General features: G+C 32.3%; 4 protein-coding genes and 1 non-coding gene across 5 annotated transcripts; 4 read left to right on the forward strand and 1 right to left on the reverse strand.

Annotated features, from left to right (window-relative positions):
- Window positions 1-56: 56 nt before the first annotated feature.
- VRP1 (Vrp1p) lies at window positions 57-2,432 on the reverse strand (the record flags this gene model as incomplete). Its single annotated transcript, XM_064861323.1, has 1 exon — window positions 57-2,432. One exon carries the CDS (start codon window positions 2,430-2,432, stop codon window positions 57-59), a length of 2,376 nt encoding a protein of 791 aa, XP_064717000.1.
- A 541-nt stretch (window positions 2,433-2,973) lies between these two features.
- Window positions 2,974-3,771, forward strand: PWA37_004852 (uncharacterized protein; the record flags this gene model as incomplete). Its single annotated transcript, XM_064861324.1, has 1 exon — window positions 2,974-3,771. The coding sequence occupies one exon, from the start codon at window positions 2,974-2,976 to the stop codon at window positions 3,769-3,771; it is 798 nt and encodes a 265-aa protein (XP_064717001.1).
- Window positions 3,772-6,220: 2,449 nt separating this feature from the next.
- FKS1 (1,3-beta-D-glucan synthase) lies at window positions 6,221-11,893 on the forward strand (the record flags this gene model as incomplete). The annotated part of the gene is made up of 1 exon (XM_064861325.1): window positions 6,221-11,893. The coding sequence occupies one exon, from the start codon at window positions 6,221-6,223 to the stop codon at window positions 11,891-11,893; it is 5,673 nt and encodes a 1,890-aa protein (XP_064717002.1).
- A 460-nt stretch (window positions 11,894-12,353) lies between these two features.
- Window positions 12,354-14,009, forward strand: GAS2 (1,3-beta-glucanosyltransferase; the record flags this gene model as incomplete). The annotated part of the gene is made up of 1 exon (XM_064861326.1): window positions 12,354-14,009. The coding sequence occupies one exon, from the start codon at window positions 12,354-12,356 to the stop codon at window positions 14,007-14,009; it is 1,656 nt and encodes a 551-aa protein (XP_064717003.1).
- Window positions 14,010-17,379: 3,370 nt separating this feature from the next.
- Window positions 17,380-17,452, forward strand: PWA37_004855. The gene has a single exon. It is a non-coding gene; the product is annotated as a tRNA-Arg (tRNA).
- The last annotated feature ends 123 nt before the right edge of the window (window positions 17,453-17,575 follow it).

Raw genomic sequence — 17,575 nt, forward strand, 5'->3', positions numbered from 1 at the left:
TATGCTTTATATGGAATCATGTACATAAATATATATCTGATTGTATAAAAAATTATCTATTCATATAATGATAAATCTAATGGTATGGTACTACCACCCCCACTTGGATATAGTTTAGTAATATTTTGAAACTTTCGTGGTGCAGGCATTTGTGATTCATTTATGCTCCAATTAAATCTAGAATCATCGATCATAATCTTCGTTTTACTACCGCTTCTACCATTTGACGACCCAGAATTGGTATCATTGTTAACGTTACTTGCCATCTTACTTGTTGTAGAAGATCCAGTTAGAGTATATGCTGATGCATCAATCTTTGTACTTGAGAAACTTCCTTCCGAAGCAAATAATCTATGTTTTACTGATGAAGTAGAAGATGTCGCTACACTAGGATCATTGCTAGCACCATTGATAGATATACTATCATTATTTGTAGCGTTTGTTTTTGGTAATGAAGGAGACGCATGAGAAGCAGAAGGAGGAGGAGGAGGAGGTGGTGGTACTACATGTGATATATGTATTTGTTCATTTAATGTATTTGATGCAAAAGAGGTTTGTGTGACTGAAGCAAGTGTACTCGATGGAGATGATGCAACAGGAGAAGCAGACGTTCTTAAGATAGCAGGTGATGCAGGAGCGAGTGGAGCAGGAGCGGGTGGAGCAGGAGCGGGTGGAGCAGGAGCAGGTGGAGCAGGAGCAGGTGGAGCAGATGGAGCAGGAGCCATTGGAACAGGTGGAGGTGATGTTGGTAAGGGAGGTGCACTACTTACAGGTGGTAGTGATGATGATGATACTGAGAGTTTTGTACTTTCAATTTGTTCATTATCTAATGTAACATGATGAAGTTTCTGATGATTTAAGATTTGTGATGAAATTTCATTTGCAAAAGAAAAAGTAGAGTCATGAATGTTTGTGGAACTATTATTGTGAGTTAATGTGTTTGTTGTAGAGGAGGGAATCGGTGGGGCTGTAGCAGGAAGTGGAGGTGCCACAGTAGGTAAAGGTGGTACCTTAGTAAGCAAAGAATGTGTATCTTCAGATGCATCTACATTTGAATGAGAATGACTTTTCATTTTAGACTCTATTTCACTTAAGAATGACATCGAACTATCAGTAGCCCCAATGGCAGCTGTAGATGGTTTACTATTAGAAGAGGACGAAATAGAATTTGATTGAGTCACAGGTTTTTGTTCTACATAAGTAGAATAATTTGAATCCTGACTGACTACAAATCTATCATCTCTCTTCTTTTGAATTTCGGCTAAAAATGGTAATGGACCACCACTAACTACAGGTGTATTTGTTGAAGAACCACTCTTTGAAGATTTTCCAGGCTTAATTTTAGATTTTTCTTTTGATATCGGTACATTTGGCATTGTTGGAGGAGGAGGAGGTGGTGGTGGGGATGAAGAAGTTGACGCAGAAATTATAGAAGATGTATTTAATATTGAAGATGGCGGAGGAGCGGATGGAATAGATGGTGCTGATAAGGTTAGCATAGTAGGGGCAGGAGGAGCAGGAGGTATTGATGAAACTTTGGGTGCAGATATTGTGGGTAGAGGGGGAGCCGAAGGCATTGAAGAGGTATTTGAAATAGAGGGTATGGGTATTGGAGGAGCCGAAGGTGTTTCAGATAAAGTAGAGGTATTTGGTATTGAAGGTGCAGCAAAAGTAGGCAGTTGTGGAGGAGGAGGAGGAGGGGAAATAGGAGATGAAATTGATGCTGATTCTTTTTTAATAGAAGGCGTATGAGAATCAATTGTAGGGGCATTTGGAATTGGAGGAGCTGATAATGTTGGTGGAGGAGGAGGGGGAGCAGAAGTAGGAATAGATATATGAGAAGAAGTCGTAGTAGTAACATCAACAGGTATAGGAGGAGCACTTGTGGGCAGTAGAGGAGCCTCATATGAAATTGAACTTTTCTTCTGATGTGATTTACCAACTGGTCTATTAGTTGGGATATTGGGTGTTGTATCTTTCCCTTTAGAAGGTCTTCTCTTTGGAATGGAAGGAGCCTGGAGATTAGGAATTGGTGGGGCAGAACCAATTGTCGAATTGGATGATGATGGATTGACATGTTTCAATTTAGGAAACCCACCAGCTAAGAGATCACCTAATTGAGGGACAGGGGGAGCCGACATAGAAGACATTGTACTATTATTAGTATTATTATTGTTGTTATTATTGCTTCTTGATGAATTTGATGAGGAGGATATCACACCACCACCAGATATCTGTGGTGCTGACCTATCATTTGTTTCAGCCTTTTTCAATGTTATACCCTGTCTTATTTGACCCAAGAGGGCATCTCTATTGAGCATTACTGAGGGAGCAGGAGTAGGTGCAGAATTATCATTTTTATTTGAAGTGGGTGGGTTTATACCTGGAATCATAGAAGGAGGTGGGGGTGGAGGGGCTGGTGGTCCACTCATAGTTACTCTGATATAAAGTTATAGGTCGTAAAGTTATATTATTTTTATTTTTATTCTTTCTTTTTTTCTATCGCAAAGATGATTTAGGTGAGGGAAAGGGGGGGGGAAAAGACAAACCAGACCTAAACTATCTCTTATTGTAGTTCAATTTTCTTTTGTAATAACAATAAAAAAAAGTACAACTGTGAATTGTAATATATATATATATACATATATATATGAGTATATGTGTATATGAGAATAAATAGCATATACTATTTAATACAATACCTTATATTTACTATATCATAATCTTGTATTAAATTTTTAATCTTTTTGGTTAAATCATTTTAAAGAAATGTCAATCCAATTAGAAATGTCTTTGTCATTTGGAACGACAGGTATCACAAAAAGTTGACATTACTAAAAAGTATATTAATATTAATATTGGATATACACACTGATACACATATACATACATGCATATATATATATATATATATATGTGTCATTATCAATTAAACAAGGACAATTAAGAAAAAAGGCAGAGAAAGAAAAAAAAATGATTTTAGATTGTTCTAATAAGAGTGTTATTGATTATTCAATTGAAGAAGAAGTAACCATCAGATCAATCAGATATCAAGATGGGGATAATCTCTATTTAAGGAAGGAAGAACGAAATATATTGATAAATTCTATTGATCATTTAATAGATAATTATAATGTTATATTCTGTAGATTTATTGAATATAATGATGTGAAAATACTGCATGAAAAGGGAACAGCAGTATTAGAATGTATAATCATAAAAGCAGTTGCTATAATGTATGACCAAACAAAAAAGAATATTTGGGAAACAGAAGAAAAAATACTAAATAAGCTGAAAACAATTTTTCAAGTAGATAAGACATTACAGTTTGAAAAATGGATTGACAGTTGTTATTCAACCATTTTTAATGAAGAAATATTTAAAATATTAAAATTACAAATGTTTATATTAAATTTGATTATTGATAACCGAGATATAACATCTATTGATTTAAATCAATATATTAAGATGTATATAAAGACAAGTTTAAGGAGTAAAATGTTAGAATTGTTAATACCAATATATGAAATATTGAAAAATATAGGAAGAGAAGATATACTATTAGCAAAATATTACTATAGCAGTACTACTATTACTATTACTACTACTACTACTTGTAATAATAAATCATTATCGTCACCAAAAATTTTACCAAGATCACTATCTCTTACAACAGAAAATTTACTAAAACCAAATCCATGGTATAAGAGATTATATAATTGGATGATTAATGTAATACAAAAAATAAGAAGTTTTACAATAAAATATTAATAGAGAATACAAGATACGCACAAAAAAACCTACATACATACATACATATATATATAGCCATATGTTTTAATTAAATATCAACATTACAAAATAGTCATTTAAACCTGCTAAGATAAATACCTCTCCTAAATTAAGGTTAGCAAGAGAATATAAAAAGAAAAACGGGAAAGAAAGAGAAACTACAAGATACATGGCTTTTATAAGAGCAATAAGAACCAACAAATCAACATTTTATACCCATAACTACCTTTGAAGATTTTCTATATAAGAATATCTGTAGAAGAATAAATATTTAAAACACATAGATATCTTTTTTTTTGATCAAGTGTACATTCTGAATGCGTTAATTTCCTGCGAATTTGTCTATAAATAGAAGTAAAATAAAAGACGAAAGAATCGGGAAATATAGATTTCTAGAGCACGTACATCCATACACCCAATACCAGCCTCATCGACTCGACGGTATCTTTTATTCTAGACACAACAAAACACTTTCTTTCTTTCATTTAAAGATGTTTGTGTGTCTTTCTTTGTTAATCCAGTGCACCGATATATATCTATCTGTGTATCTATCCACCTATCTATATATGTGAGAGAGTTATACAAGTATTAATCAATGATCGAGTAGACGAGTACGCGGATTCGGCCAGAATGCCAGTGATTCTGCTCCTTCCTTCCCCTCCACGAATAATTGCAAACGACACAGTTTAAACTGTTGCAATCTTGAAAGCCCAGTCTGCAACATACACATGCAAACAAATGTATATACATATATAGATATGTATGTATGTATGTGTTTGTATATATAATATAGAGATCGATTGCAACCTTGGCAAATGCCGTAATTAAAAAAGACTAGGCGTGTAAAGAAAAAAGACACCAATACAACACAAAAACGAAGAAAGAAAAATGAATAAAACGCGCAACAAAAAAACACAATAAGACACGAAACCTGAGACGGAAAAAGGGCTTTTCGTGTCATATGTTTCCTTTTGGGGTTATATAAAAAACCGAGAAAAAGTGCAATAAAAAAAAAAAGAAATAAGAAATCATTCTGACTTTTTCGTGTATTGCCCTTTGTTTTCTCTAAAATCTCGAAGCTTTTTTTCTTTTTGTTGTTGTTGTTTTTTTTTTTTTTTGGCGGGTGGTCCCTCTGCCACTATTGTTCTATTATTCAAACAAAAGAACAAAAAAAAAACAGCAAGAAAAAAATTTTTTTTCTTTCTTTGTCTTGTTGTTTTTCTATTGTTTTTCTTTTCTTTTTTTCTGTTGATAGTTGTTGTTGTTTCCCTGAAACCACTAACGACATCACCGTAACATTTCCGTGCTTTTTTTTATTTTTATTTTTATTTTTTCTTACCGCTTCGCATTTATTTTCCTACCACAGTCTCTCTCTCTCTCTATTTCTCTCTGTTATTATGCTCCAACATCAACACGCCTCTCCCTCTACGTGTGTTATAATAACACATAACAATATACAATTGTACTTACTTATTTCTGCCTTTTGTCCAGTTTCTCCGTTTTAAAAAAACCTGATTTTGTAACAAACAGATCGAACTTTTTGCCAGAAATAAAAAAGAAAAACAAACAAAAAGAAACAAACAAACTACAATCAACGATCATTTCTTTCTTTCTTTTTTTCTTTCTTTTCCCCCTCTTGATTTGATTTAACCTGTTTTTATATATATACTTTATACCAGCCTTGGTGCCTAAGGTAACTTCTTTTCTTTTTCGGGTAGGTACGTCCAATCTTTGCTGTTTATCCTTTTCTGTTGCACACTTACCTACTTTCTTACAGTCTAATTGCAGAAGAAGATACTTTTAGCCTATTTGATTCCATTATTTAAAGGTGTGTGTATACAAAGTGCAAAGTGCAAAGTGTGAGTGTGAGTGTGACAAAATATCCATATTCCTACAATAATATCCTTATACATATCCAAGTGTCTATTATTATAACTATATAATTATTTTTTTTTTTTGTTTGTTCGTTTCTTTTTCTTTTTTCCTTTTTATTTTTTCCAACTGGGGTAAACTAAACTACATTATTCAAACACAGTGGAAGAAAGAAGAAAAAAAAACAAAAAAGAAAGTAGATAGCCAAATAAACAGAATATATAAAATTTATTCAAACAGGAAGACAGGTGAGTGAAGTACTATTAACGATCATCCAGTTCTTTTTCCTTTCTCCCCTGCTTTACTCATATTTTTATATATTTACTTATTTTTTTTCCCCTTCTTTTTTTTTATCGAAAAACACAAACAAAAACAACAAATACTAGTAGTATCAAGAATCATAAGAACAAGCATTATAAGTATAGTTAAAAGAAAAAAACAAAAGCAAATAAAGAGAAGAATAAACAACACATACAAAACGTGCGCACTCACATATACATACTTACGTATTTATATATCCATATCCACAAAAGAGAAATATATCTAAGTTATTATTATGTCGTACAATAATAATAATAATAACAACCAGAATATTGATCCAACCCAAAATTTTAACAATGAGGGTGGGTACCAAGATCCTCAAAATAATCAATATTTCTACTATCAACAACAACAACAACCGCCACCTCAACAACAATACGATGAATATGGCCAACCTGTCAACATGATGCCAATGAATAACGGTGGCTACTACGAGGATTCTTATATGCAGGATATGAACCAGCCTCCTAATATGATGATGTCTCAAGATAATATGGAAAACTTCTCAGATTTCTCCTCCTATGGTCCTCCACAACCGAATAATGGCTATATGATGAATGGTGGAGACCCACAACAACAGCAATACACTCCTTCGCAATTAAGTTACGGTGATAACATGAACACAGGCTCTTCTACTCCATTGATGTATGATCCTAATGCCATCGCCATGGCTTTACCAAACGATCCATATCCTGCATGGACTGCGGATCCACAAGCTCCTATAAGTATCGAGCAAATTGAAGATATCTTCATCGACTTGACCAACAGATTTGGTTTCCAAAGAGACTCAATGAGAAACATGTTCGACCATTTCATGACTCTTTTAGACTCCCGTGCGTCTCGTATGTCGCCAGACCAGGCTCTCTTGTCTCTACATGCAGACTACATCGGTGGTGATACCGCAAACTATAAAAAATGGTATTTCGCTGCTCAGTTGGATCTCGATGACGCAGTAGGGTTCAGAAATATGTCTGTTGGTGGTGGCGGTGGCAAAAAGAAAGGTTCTTGGAGATCAAGACGTAAAGCTAAAAAGGCCGCCAAGAAGGCTATGAAAGAATCCGTGGAAAATGGTGATTCCCCAGAGATCACTTTGGAGAAAATTGAAGGTGACGATTCTTTGGAAGCTGCTGATTTCAGATGGAAAGCTAAAATGAACGTGCTAACCGCATTTGAAAAGACTCGTCATATTGCTCTGTATCTCTTAATGTGGGGGGAGGCAAATCAAGTCAGATTCACACCAGAATGTCTTTGTTTCATCTTTAAATGTGGGTTGGATTATTTAGAATCCCCATTATGTCAACAGAGAACTGAACCAATGCCAGAAGGTGATTTCTTACATAGAATTATTACTCCACTCTATAAATTTATCAGAAATCAAGTCTACGAAGTCCAAGATGGTAGATTTGTTAAACGTGAAAAAGATCATGCTGACGTTATAGGTTACGATGACGTTAACCAATTGTTTTGGTATCCAGAGGGGATTGCTAAAATTGTATTAAATGACGACGACTCTACCAAGTTGATCGATATCCCTGTGGAAGAACGTTATTTAAGACTGGGTGATGTCGAATGGAAAGATGTCTTCTTCAAGACTTTCAAGGAAACACGTTCTTGGTTACATTTGATCACCAATTTCAATCGTATTTGGATCATGCATATCTGTATTTATTGGATGTATGTGGCTTATAATGCTCCAACTTTCTACACTCATAATTATCAACAATTAGTTAATAATCAACCTTTAGCAGCTTATAGATGGGCTACTGCCGCTTTGGGTGGTACTGTGGCATCACTAATTCAAATATTAGCTACAATCTTCGAATGGATGTTTGTTCCAAGAAAATGGGCTGGCGCTCAACATCTATCACGTAGGTTTTGGTTCCTTGTGGGTATACTTGCTTTGAATTTAGGTCCAATCATCTTTATCTTTGCTTATGATAAAGACACAGTTTATTCTACTGCAGCCCATGTTGTAGGTGCTGTCACGTTCTTCATTGCTGTCGCTACTATTATCTTCTTTGCTGTTATGCCATTAGGTGGTCTTTTCACCTCTTATATGAATAGCAAATCAAGACGTTATGTGGCTTCTCAAACATTTACTGCATCTTTTGCCCCATTACATGGTTTGGATAGATGGTTGTCTTATTTTGTTTGGTTTACCATTGGTGCCGCTAAATACTCTGAATCCTACTTCTTCTTAATCCTATCATTAAAAGATCCAATTAGAATCTTATCAACTATGACAATGAGATGTACAGGTGAATATTGGTGGGGGGCTAAGGTCTGTAGACCTCAAGCAAAAATCACTTTGGGTTTAATGATTGCCACTGATTTCATTTTATTCTTCCTTGATACTTATCTATGGTATATTATTGTTAACACAATTTTCTCCATTGGTAAATCATTCTACCTAGGTATTTCTATCTTAACTCCATGGAGAAATATCTTCACTAGATTACCAAAGAGAATTTATTCTAAGATTTTGGCTACCACTGATATGGAAATTAAATATAAACCAAAAGTTTTAATTTCCCAAGTTTGGAATGCTATTGTTATCTCAATGTATAGAGAACATTTATTAGCTATAGACCACGTCCAAAGATTATTGTACCACCAAGTCCCATCAGAAATCGAAGGTAAGAGAACTTTAAGAGCTCCAACTTTCTTTGCATCTCAAGATGATAATAATTTTGAAACAGAATTTTTCCCCAAAGATTCAGAGGCTGAACGTCGTATTTCTTTCTTTGCTCAATCCTTGGCTACTCCAATACCTGAACCTCTACCTGTTGATAACATGCCAACTTTTACTGTTTTAACTCCTCACTATGCTGAAAGGATCCTGCTTTCTTTAAGAGAAATTATTCGTGAAGATGACCAGTTCTCCAGAGTTACGTTGTTAGAATATTTGAAACAATTACACCCTGTTGAATGGGATTGCTTTGTCAAGGATACCAAGATCTTAGCTGAAGAAACTGCTGCATGTGAAAATGATGAAAATGATCCGGAGAAGTCTGATGAATTGAAGGCTCAAATTGATGATTTACCATTCTATTGTATCGGTTTTAAATCTGCTGCCCCAGAATACACTTTAAGAACCAGAATTTGGGCTTCTTTAAGATCACAAACCTTATATCGTACCGTTTCTGGTTTTATGAATTATTCTAGAGCTATTAAGTTATTATACCGTGTGGAAAATCCAGAAATTGTCCAAATGTTTGGTGGTAATGTTGATGGTCTTGAAAGAGAACTAGAGAAAATGGCAAGAAGGAAATTCAAATTTTTGGTTTCTATGCAAAGATTAGCCAAATTCAAACCACACGAATTGGAGAATGCTGAGTTTTTATTGAGAGCATATCCTGATTTACAAATTGCCTACTTAGATGAAGAACCTCCATTGAATGAAGGTGAAGATCCAAGAATATATTCTGCTTTAATTGATGGTCATTGTGAAATTTTGGAAAACGGCCGTAGACGTCCTAAATTTAGAGTCCAATTATCTGGTAATCCAATTTTAGGTGATGGTAAATCTGATAATCAAAACCATGCTATTATCTTCCACAGAGGTGAATATATCCAATTGATCGATGCTAACCAAGATAACTATCTAGAAGAATGTTTGAAGATTAGATCTGTCTTAGCTGAGTTCGAGGAATTAAATGTTGAACAAGTTAATCCATATGCTCCAGAATTGAAATATGAAGAACAAACAACTAATCATCCAGTTGCTATTGTCGGTGCAAGAGAATATATTTTCTCTGAAAATTCTGGTGTCTTAGGTGATGTCGCTGCGGGTAAGGAACAAACATTCGGTACTCTTTTTGCTCGTACATTATCCCAAATTGGTGGTAAATTACATTATGGTCACCCGGATTTCATTAATGGTACTTTCATGATTACCAGAGGTGGTGTTTCTAAGGCTCAAAAAGGTTTACATTTGAACGAAGATATCTATGCTGGTATGAATGCTTTACTTCGTGGTGGTCGTATTAAGCACGTTGAATATTACCAATGTGGTAAAGGTAGAGATTTAGGTTTTGGTACAATTTTGAATTTCCAAACTAAGATTGGTGCCGGTATGGGTGAACAAATGTTGTCCCGTGAATACTACTACTTAGGTACTCAATTACCACTAGATCGTTTCTTAACTTTCTATTACGCCCATCCAGGTTTCCACTTAAACAATTTTTTCATTCAAATTTCCATCCAAATGTTTATGCTAACCTTGGTTAATTTAAATTCTTTAGCACATGAATCAATTATTTGTATTTACAACAGAAACTTACCAATCACTGATGTCTTATATCCAATTGGTTGCTATAATTTAGCTCCGGCTATTGATTGGGTCAGACGTTATACTCTATCCATTTTCATTGTGTTCTGGATTGCTTTCATCCCTATGGTTATTCAAGAATTAATTGAACGTGGTGTGTGGAAAGCGACCCAAAGATTTGCACGTCATATGCTATCATTATCCCCAATGTTTGAAGTGTTTGCCGGTCAGATTTATTCTGCTGCTTTAGTCAGTGATTTGACTGTTGGTGGTGCTCGTTATATCTCAACTGGTCGTGGTTTCGCAACATCCCGTATTCCATTTTCGATCTTATATTCGAGATTTGCAGGATCAGCTATCTATATGGGTTCTAGATCTATGTTAATGTTGTTATTCGGTACAGTGGCACATTGGCAAGCTGCATTGTTATGGTTCTGGGCTTCCTTATCTGCTTTAATGTTTTCCCCATTTATCTTCAATCCACACCAGTTTGCATGGGAAGACTTCTTTTTAGATTACAGAGATTTTATTAGATGGTTATCTAGAGGTAACAGCAAATACCATAGAAACTCTTGGATTGGTTATGTTAGGATGTCAAGAGCACGTATTACTGGTTTTAAACGTAAACTAACTGGTGATGAGTCTGAAAAGACTGCTGGTGATGCAACCAGAGCTCATAGAAGCAACTTAATTGTAGCTGAAATCATTCCATGCGCAATTTATGCTGGTGGTTGTTTTGTGGCATTTACGTTTATTAATGCTCAAACTGGTGTCAAGAATGGTCCTGATGGTACTGTTAATTCTGTCTTAAGAATTATTATCTGTACTTTAGCTCCTATTGCGGTTAACTTGGGGGTTTTGTTTTTCTGTATGGGTATGTCTATGTGTTCTGGGCCATTGTTTGGTTTATGTTGTAAGAAAACTGGTGCTGTTATGGCTGGTATTGCACATGGGGTGGCCGTAGTTGTTCATATTGTATTCTTTATTGTTATGTGGGTTTTAGAAAGTTTCAATTTTGCAAGAATGTTGATTGGTGTTATTACTTGTATACAGTGTCAAAGATTAATTTTCCAAGTTATAACTATCTGCTTATTAACAAGAGAATTCAAGAATGATTCTGCCAACACCGCCTTCTGGACAGGTAAATGGTATGGTAAAGGTTTAGGCTGGGCAGCATGGTCTCAACCATCGAGAGAATTAACAGCCAAGGTTGTTGAATTATCTGAATTTGCTGCAGATTTTGTTTTAGGTCATATTATTTTAATTTGTCATTTACCATTGCTATTGATTCCACAAATCGATAGATTCCACTCTGTTATGTTATTCTGGTTGAAACCATCTCGTCAAATTCGTCCACCAATTTATTCATTAAAACAAGCTCGTTTACGTAAGCGTATGGTAAGAAAATATGCTTCGCTATACTTTTTAGTTTTGGTTATTTTTGCCGTTTGTATTATCGCCCCAGCCGTTGCATCCTCCCATGTCCATGATCTTGGTAAGAGTTTGACTGGTGTGGCTCATAATTTATTCCAGCCAAGAAATGTATCTAACAATGATACAGGTTTGGGTATGTCTACTTACAAGAGTCACTACTTCACTACAACGATATCCATGAAGACTTGGTCTACTATCAAATAAAAGAATTTATGAAAGTGAGTAGAATTCCCTGTAATTTATAAATATTCTTATCACTTCCAAAGGACAAAAATTGATAGAGACTATATAAACTGCAATTACGTTATTAGTTAGTAAGTTATGCTTATTTGTTTATTTATGCCTATATATGTATGATATAGGCAGGGTTTATGTATTTTAGTTATTCCTAATAAAATTACATCATTCACGTTGTTAATTTGTCTATGAACATAGTAGAGTTATTTTAGTGTAATATCATGATAACCTTCAAAAAGTGTTTCTTACTTTTGGTGCAATATTTATTTAGTTTTTTTTCTTAAATAAAATTTCTGTGCAAAAGAAATCGTAGACAAATGTCACAAAATAACAAGATATATTTCATAATTATACTTATAAAATAAAGCTAACATGTTGCAAGATTTAAAATATCAAAAATAAAAATCAAGTTATAGCAGTACACGTAATGTTGATAACCTTAAAAAGTGTTTTAGTAGTCTCTCTGCTAGACAGGGTTTGTTTTTCACATATATCACAGGAATTCCCTACAATTGAAACTTTTGGAAATAAATTCTTTTTTTCTGATACTGGTGATCAATTCTTTATTAAAGGAATAGCTTATCAACCAAAACCACAAAGTTTTAAGGAAATAAATACACTAACAAATATAGAAGAAAACCAGGAAGAGGAATATATTGTTGAAAATAACATTGAATACATTGATCCTCTAGGAAGCCCAAGCATCTGTTTACGTGATATTCCGTATTTTGAAAGACTAGGTATAAATACTATTCGAGTATATGCTATTGACCCACTACAAAAACATGATATATGTATGAATGCTTTGATGAATTCAGGAATATACGTTATTTTAGATTTATCTGAACCTAACATTTCTATTAATAGAGATAGTCCTACTTGGGATACAACGATTTGGAATAGATATAAGGCTGTAATTGATTCAATGCACACATACAAAAATATTCTTGGATTTTTTGCAGGAAACGAAGTTACAAACGATTTAAGCACTACAGAAGCTAGTACATTTGTAAAAGCTGCCATTAGAGATACAAAAAATTATATTAGAGAAAAACAATATAGAAATATACCTGTTGGATACTCTACAAACGATGACATCAATACAAGAGAATCGTTATCTAAGTTTTTTATTTGTGGTGACGTTAAAGTGGATTTCTATGGAATAAATATGTATGAATGGTGTGGATACTCTTCTTTTGAAATCAGTGGTTATAAAGAAAGGACACAAGAGTTTAAGAATTATCCAGTTCCAATATTTTTTTCTGAATTTGGATGTAATTTGATAAGACCAAGACCTTTTACAGAAATAAAAGCACTTTTTGGATCACAAATGGCAAATGTTTGGTCTGGTGGGATTGTGTACATGTATTTTGAAGAAGAAAACAAATATGGTGTTGTTCAACTGAATGAGGAGGATCAAAGTGTTCATGAGTTGGATGATTTTGAAACACTTTCCAGTGCTTTTAATAAAGTATCTCTACAAAAATTTAACAAAGAAAATTATACTAAAGAGTTAGGAAATAAGAATAATTTTTCTATCAACTGTCCAAGTTTATCTCCATTTTGGAAAGCCAATGAAAAATTACCACCGACACCAAATGAAGATATATGCTCATGTATTGATACAAATTTACCCTGCGTTATTGTACCTTCAAAGGAAAATGTTAATTATGAAAGTATGTTCGAGTACCTTTGTGGTGAGGTTGATTGTACAGATATAAAATCGGATGGGTTTCTAGGTTATTATGGTGAGTTTTCGGGTTGCTCAACAGAACAAAAGTTGTCACTGGAAATATCGAAACTCTATATGCAAAGAAATGAAAACATAAATATATGTCCCTTTGATTCCAAAGGGGTAACTTTTAAAAAAATCCCTAAGAAAAAAAAAACTTCTAATATTAACAAAGAAGCTGATATATGTTCAAATATTCTTAAAAAAATAAATAATAATCAAGAAAAAAAAATAGAAGGTACTAATTCAGAGAAAACAACTGTGACATACTCGAAAGCAAATATTTTAAAATTGGGTTCTAAATTAACTTTTTTAATTTATAAATTATATATATTAACTCTATTTTTTTAGAAGTTGAAAATAAGTATTTTTTTATACTGAATTAATTATATTCATATTTACTAATCAATAAAAGATTCTAGATAATAATGCAGTGTATCGCTAAAGATGTTTCAAGATAACGATATATTTGAGTTGATTAATTATTTTTATAGTTGTAGTTTTCAACATCATTTTATTATTGTTATTATGCACTTGCAAGAATATAATAATCATTATTTGTGAAAGGGATGGTTTTTTGCAATCTAATAGAATATACTCAAAAAAATAAAAGAATAAATAAGACACAACACCTCAAATAGTGTTCTGCTACATTAGGAAAACAAAATTTAAGATACAACTATTTGTCAATACTCTATAAATCAAATAAATAATAATTACTTTTTTTATTTATTTTCTATTTTTTGTTTTTTTTTTCATCGAAAAGCGTTTATATATATGTTGAGATTTTGTATTGAACTTGTCAAAATCAATTCTTTTGTGCCATAAAAAAGCAAATGATCTGTAAGTGTTGAGAATGTGCGCCTGTAGTCATTGGATGTATAGTAAACATTCTCAGTATTATATTAGATAGATTTAGTATACAAAATTATAATAAAGTTCTTCGTTTTTTTTTGTTTATGTATATAATGTACAATGATAAAATATAGAAGATGAACAAGGGAAGAAATATGATATGAAAAAAATATTGGCTTTATATATTTTCATATCTGGTCTATCTCATCTACGTACGGCACCAAATTTATGATGAAGTTTGTTTACGTCTACTGATAAGCAAACAATACGTTCTTCACTTTTTACTTATTAATTAGTGTTTAATAAAATCTAATTGTTCTGTTATTTATTCTAGAACGTTCGATTCTAGCAGTAAGGTAGTTGTAATAATAATCTGTATAAATATTATATTATTAACTAAATGGATAGTAAAGCATATACAATAAAAAAAAATAAATACGTCATAAGATCTCTTTTTTTTTTTTATGACACCTTAACAATGTATTTTTGTTTTTGTGTCTACAATTCAAAAAAAAAAAGGCAGTTTATGATGTTCAGTTAAATATTAATTATTGGAGATAGACAAAGAGCCATTCATACAGTTTTTATTTCATACAATAAGAAAATTACTTTGTTGTCTTTATGCAAAGTGCCCTAATTGGAAATCCTGAAATACGCAGTCTGCGTGTAACGCCTAATGTCGAGGCGAAGGATTTGGAACAACCGAAACTCTGGACCCAAGGTTGTGAGTGTATTCGAACGAACATATGATCGTCGGATGGACATTGGTGGCAAATTATGAAGAAGCTTACTTAAGAGACCCTTGAATATTGAGAGTTAGTGCCAGAGGTAATTATCAGCATTAATATTCGTAATCTATCTAATAGATTAATTAATTAAAAAGACGAATATCCAAGACTGATCTATTTAGTAGTAAGAATCAGCCAATTACATAATTTGTAAGTGTTTATATATATAATTAATATCCATATTTTAGTATATTACTTTAGATAACCTTTACAAGTTATTTTTCTAGAACATACAATATTTACAAAAATACATATTAAATATATAAAGAAGAATATTATCATTCCTTCTTATATATTAAAATTATATCTGTAATTTTAAATATTTAGAAACTCTTTAAACATGTTTTATAAAAATTTACTCTTTTACTTTTCGTTATTAGGTAACTTTGAATTTGGTATTGTGAAAATTTTTCATGAAAGAAAGGATGGATTTTTAATGGTTGAATACTGATTTTGTTGGAAAATGAGGGCTTATTATTGTCATTTCCATGAGAATTATTTTTAATTAGTTTTTCTGTGTATCGTGTGGTGCACGAGTGTACCATAATATCAGGATGACATTTTATTTTTCACCAAATATGTTTTTCAGAGATTTGAAGAAAAATGAAAAACTTTAAAAGAAAACTTGAAGTAAATAAAAGAATATATACTAAATACACTATATAATAAGTATATACATGTATTTAATACCAAAATAAAATCAGCATCTATAACTTAATGATGTCTGCCATAATCATGGACGTTAAGTGCACCAACTTCCAACAGATTTACTTTAGCATATTTATTTACTAAACTATTAATAATTAAGGAGAATACATAATTTTAGTCTAATTCTCTATATGTTAATGCTAGATATCATAAAAAATTTTATAAGGTTCTGATTTTTTGCAACATCTCTATATAATATTCTTTTTTTTTCAAATTGGAATATTTTTGTTATTGTTAAAGAATTTAAAATATCAGTTACTTTGATAACTTAAATTAACAACAATTTATACTAATTTTTTTTTATTTTGGATAATATATGTCTTCTCCTGTCAGTCCTAAGGTTTCCTTATAATACTATACATAAAAAGTATACTAAAACGTTAGTTTTATATATATATATTTTCGACTCAAAGACAATCTTTTGTTTTTATATTCTATAACTTTAGTAGTAGATGAAGAAAATTAGTTATGTGTTCCTATCAAGGGATACTTCTTTAAATATGACCAACAAAAGATTAGTACAACTAACTTAATCACCATTTACCTTTTTGGAAATTAGGACATGAATATTCACTGTTATGGTAGACAACTTCAGAGTATAATCATTTGTTTTGCTTTACAATTATATATATAGTTTTTAGATACTATTTTTACTATAAACTTTACTGCGCAAATATGAAATTAATAACTTCATTTTTACACATTACTTACGTTATCATCATCCCATTTCTTTACAAGAGATGTTGTAGTATGGTATGGTGAAATTCTTTGTGTATTCCAGGGAAGCGCAAATAATATTAATAGTCATTCAAGTAATCGAGACAGTAATCAATTATAGGCGATAATATAATTACTAAAACGGTCTTATATATTGAGCGGCTTATATCGAGCTAATATATTTATTCAAAGTTACTTAACTTGTTACTTGCTTGTTGTTCTATTTTTGTTCATATATAATATATAAATTATTTACAAGAAACGGTTATGGAAGATGATCTTTTATCTCCAGAAAACGTTGTCCTTTTATATGTTTTCTGGAGCTCGATCGATTATTCAGATTACTACATTAATGACTTGACTGATTCACCCTAAAATTTATTACATTAATTTAGGTGCACTACTGGATTAGAACTGCATCCCAATTCTCTAATCATGGTGATTAGTAATACACGTGGGACTTAATAAAACAATAGGTAAATTCTAGATTTGCCAAGGTCTTATGTAATCCAATCTTTTTATTATGCAGCATCTAATGTTGTAGCACATGTATGGCTTATTAAGACAACTAAATAGTTCTAGATTCATTCAAGATCTTATGTAATCTTGATGGTTATAACTATTCTATTCCACAACAAGAGATTATTGAAAATGCCCTTTTAGTGCAATGGTTAGCATGCGATCTTCCGGTGGTTGTGATCCGGGTTCGAGTCCCGGGAGGGGCTCAGTTTTTGCTAACTTTTTTAACTCTGTTAATACGTCTGACACTATAAATAATTGCACGCAGTAATGATAATATAAGATCTTTATCTTTATAATATGTACTTCATAACTTAGAATTAACCAATT

The sequence above is a fragment of the Arxiozyma heterogenica genome (genome assembly GCF_036370985.1).
Source record: "Arxiozyma heterogenica strain weizmannii chromosome Unknown scaffold_7, whole genome shotgun sequence".
Taxonomy (NCBI): domain Eukaryota; kingdom Fungi; phylum Ascomycota; class Saccharomycetes; order Saccharomycetales; family Saccharomycetaceae; genus Arxiozyma; species Arxiozyma heterogenica.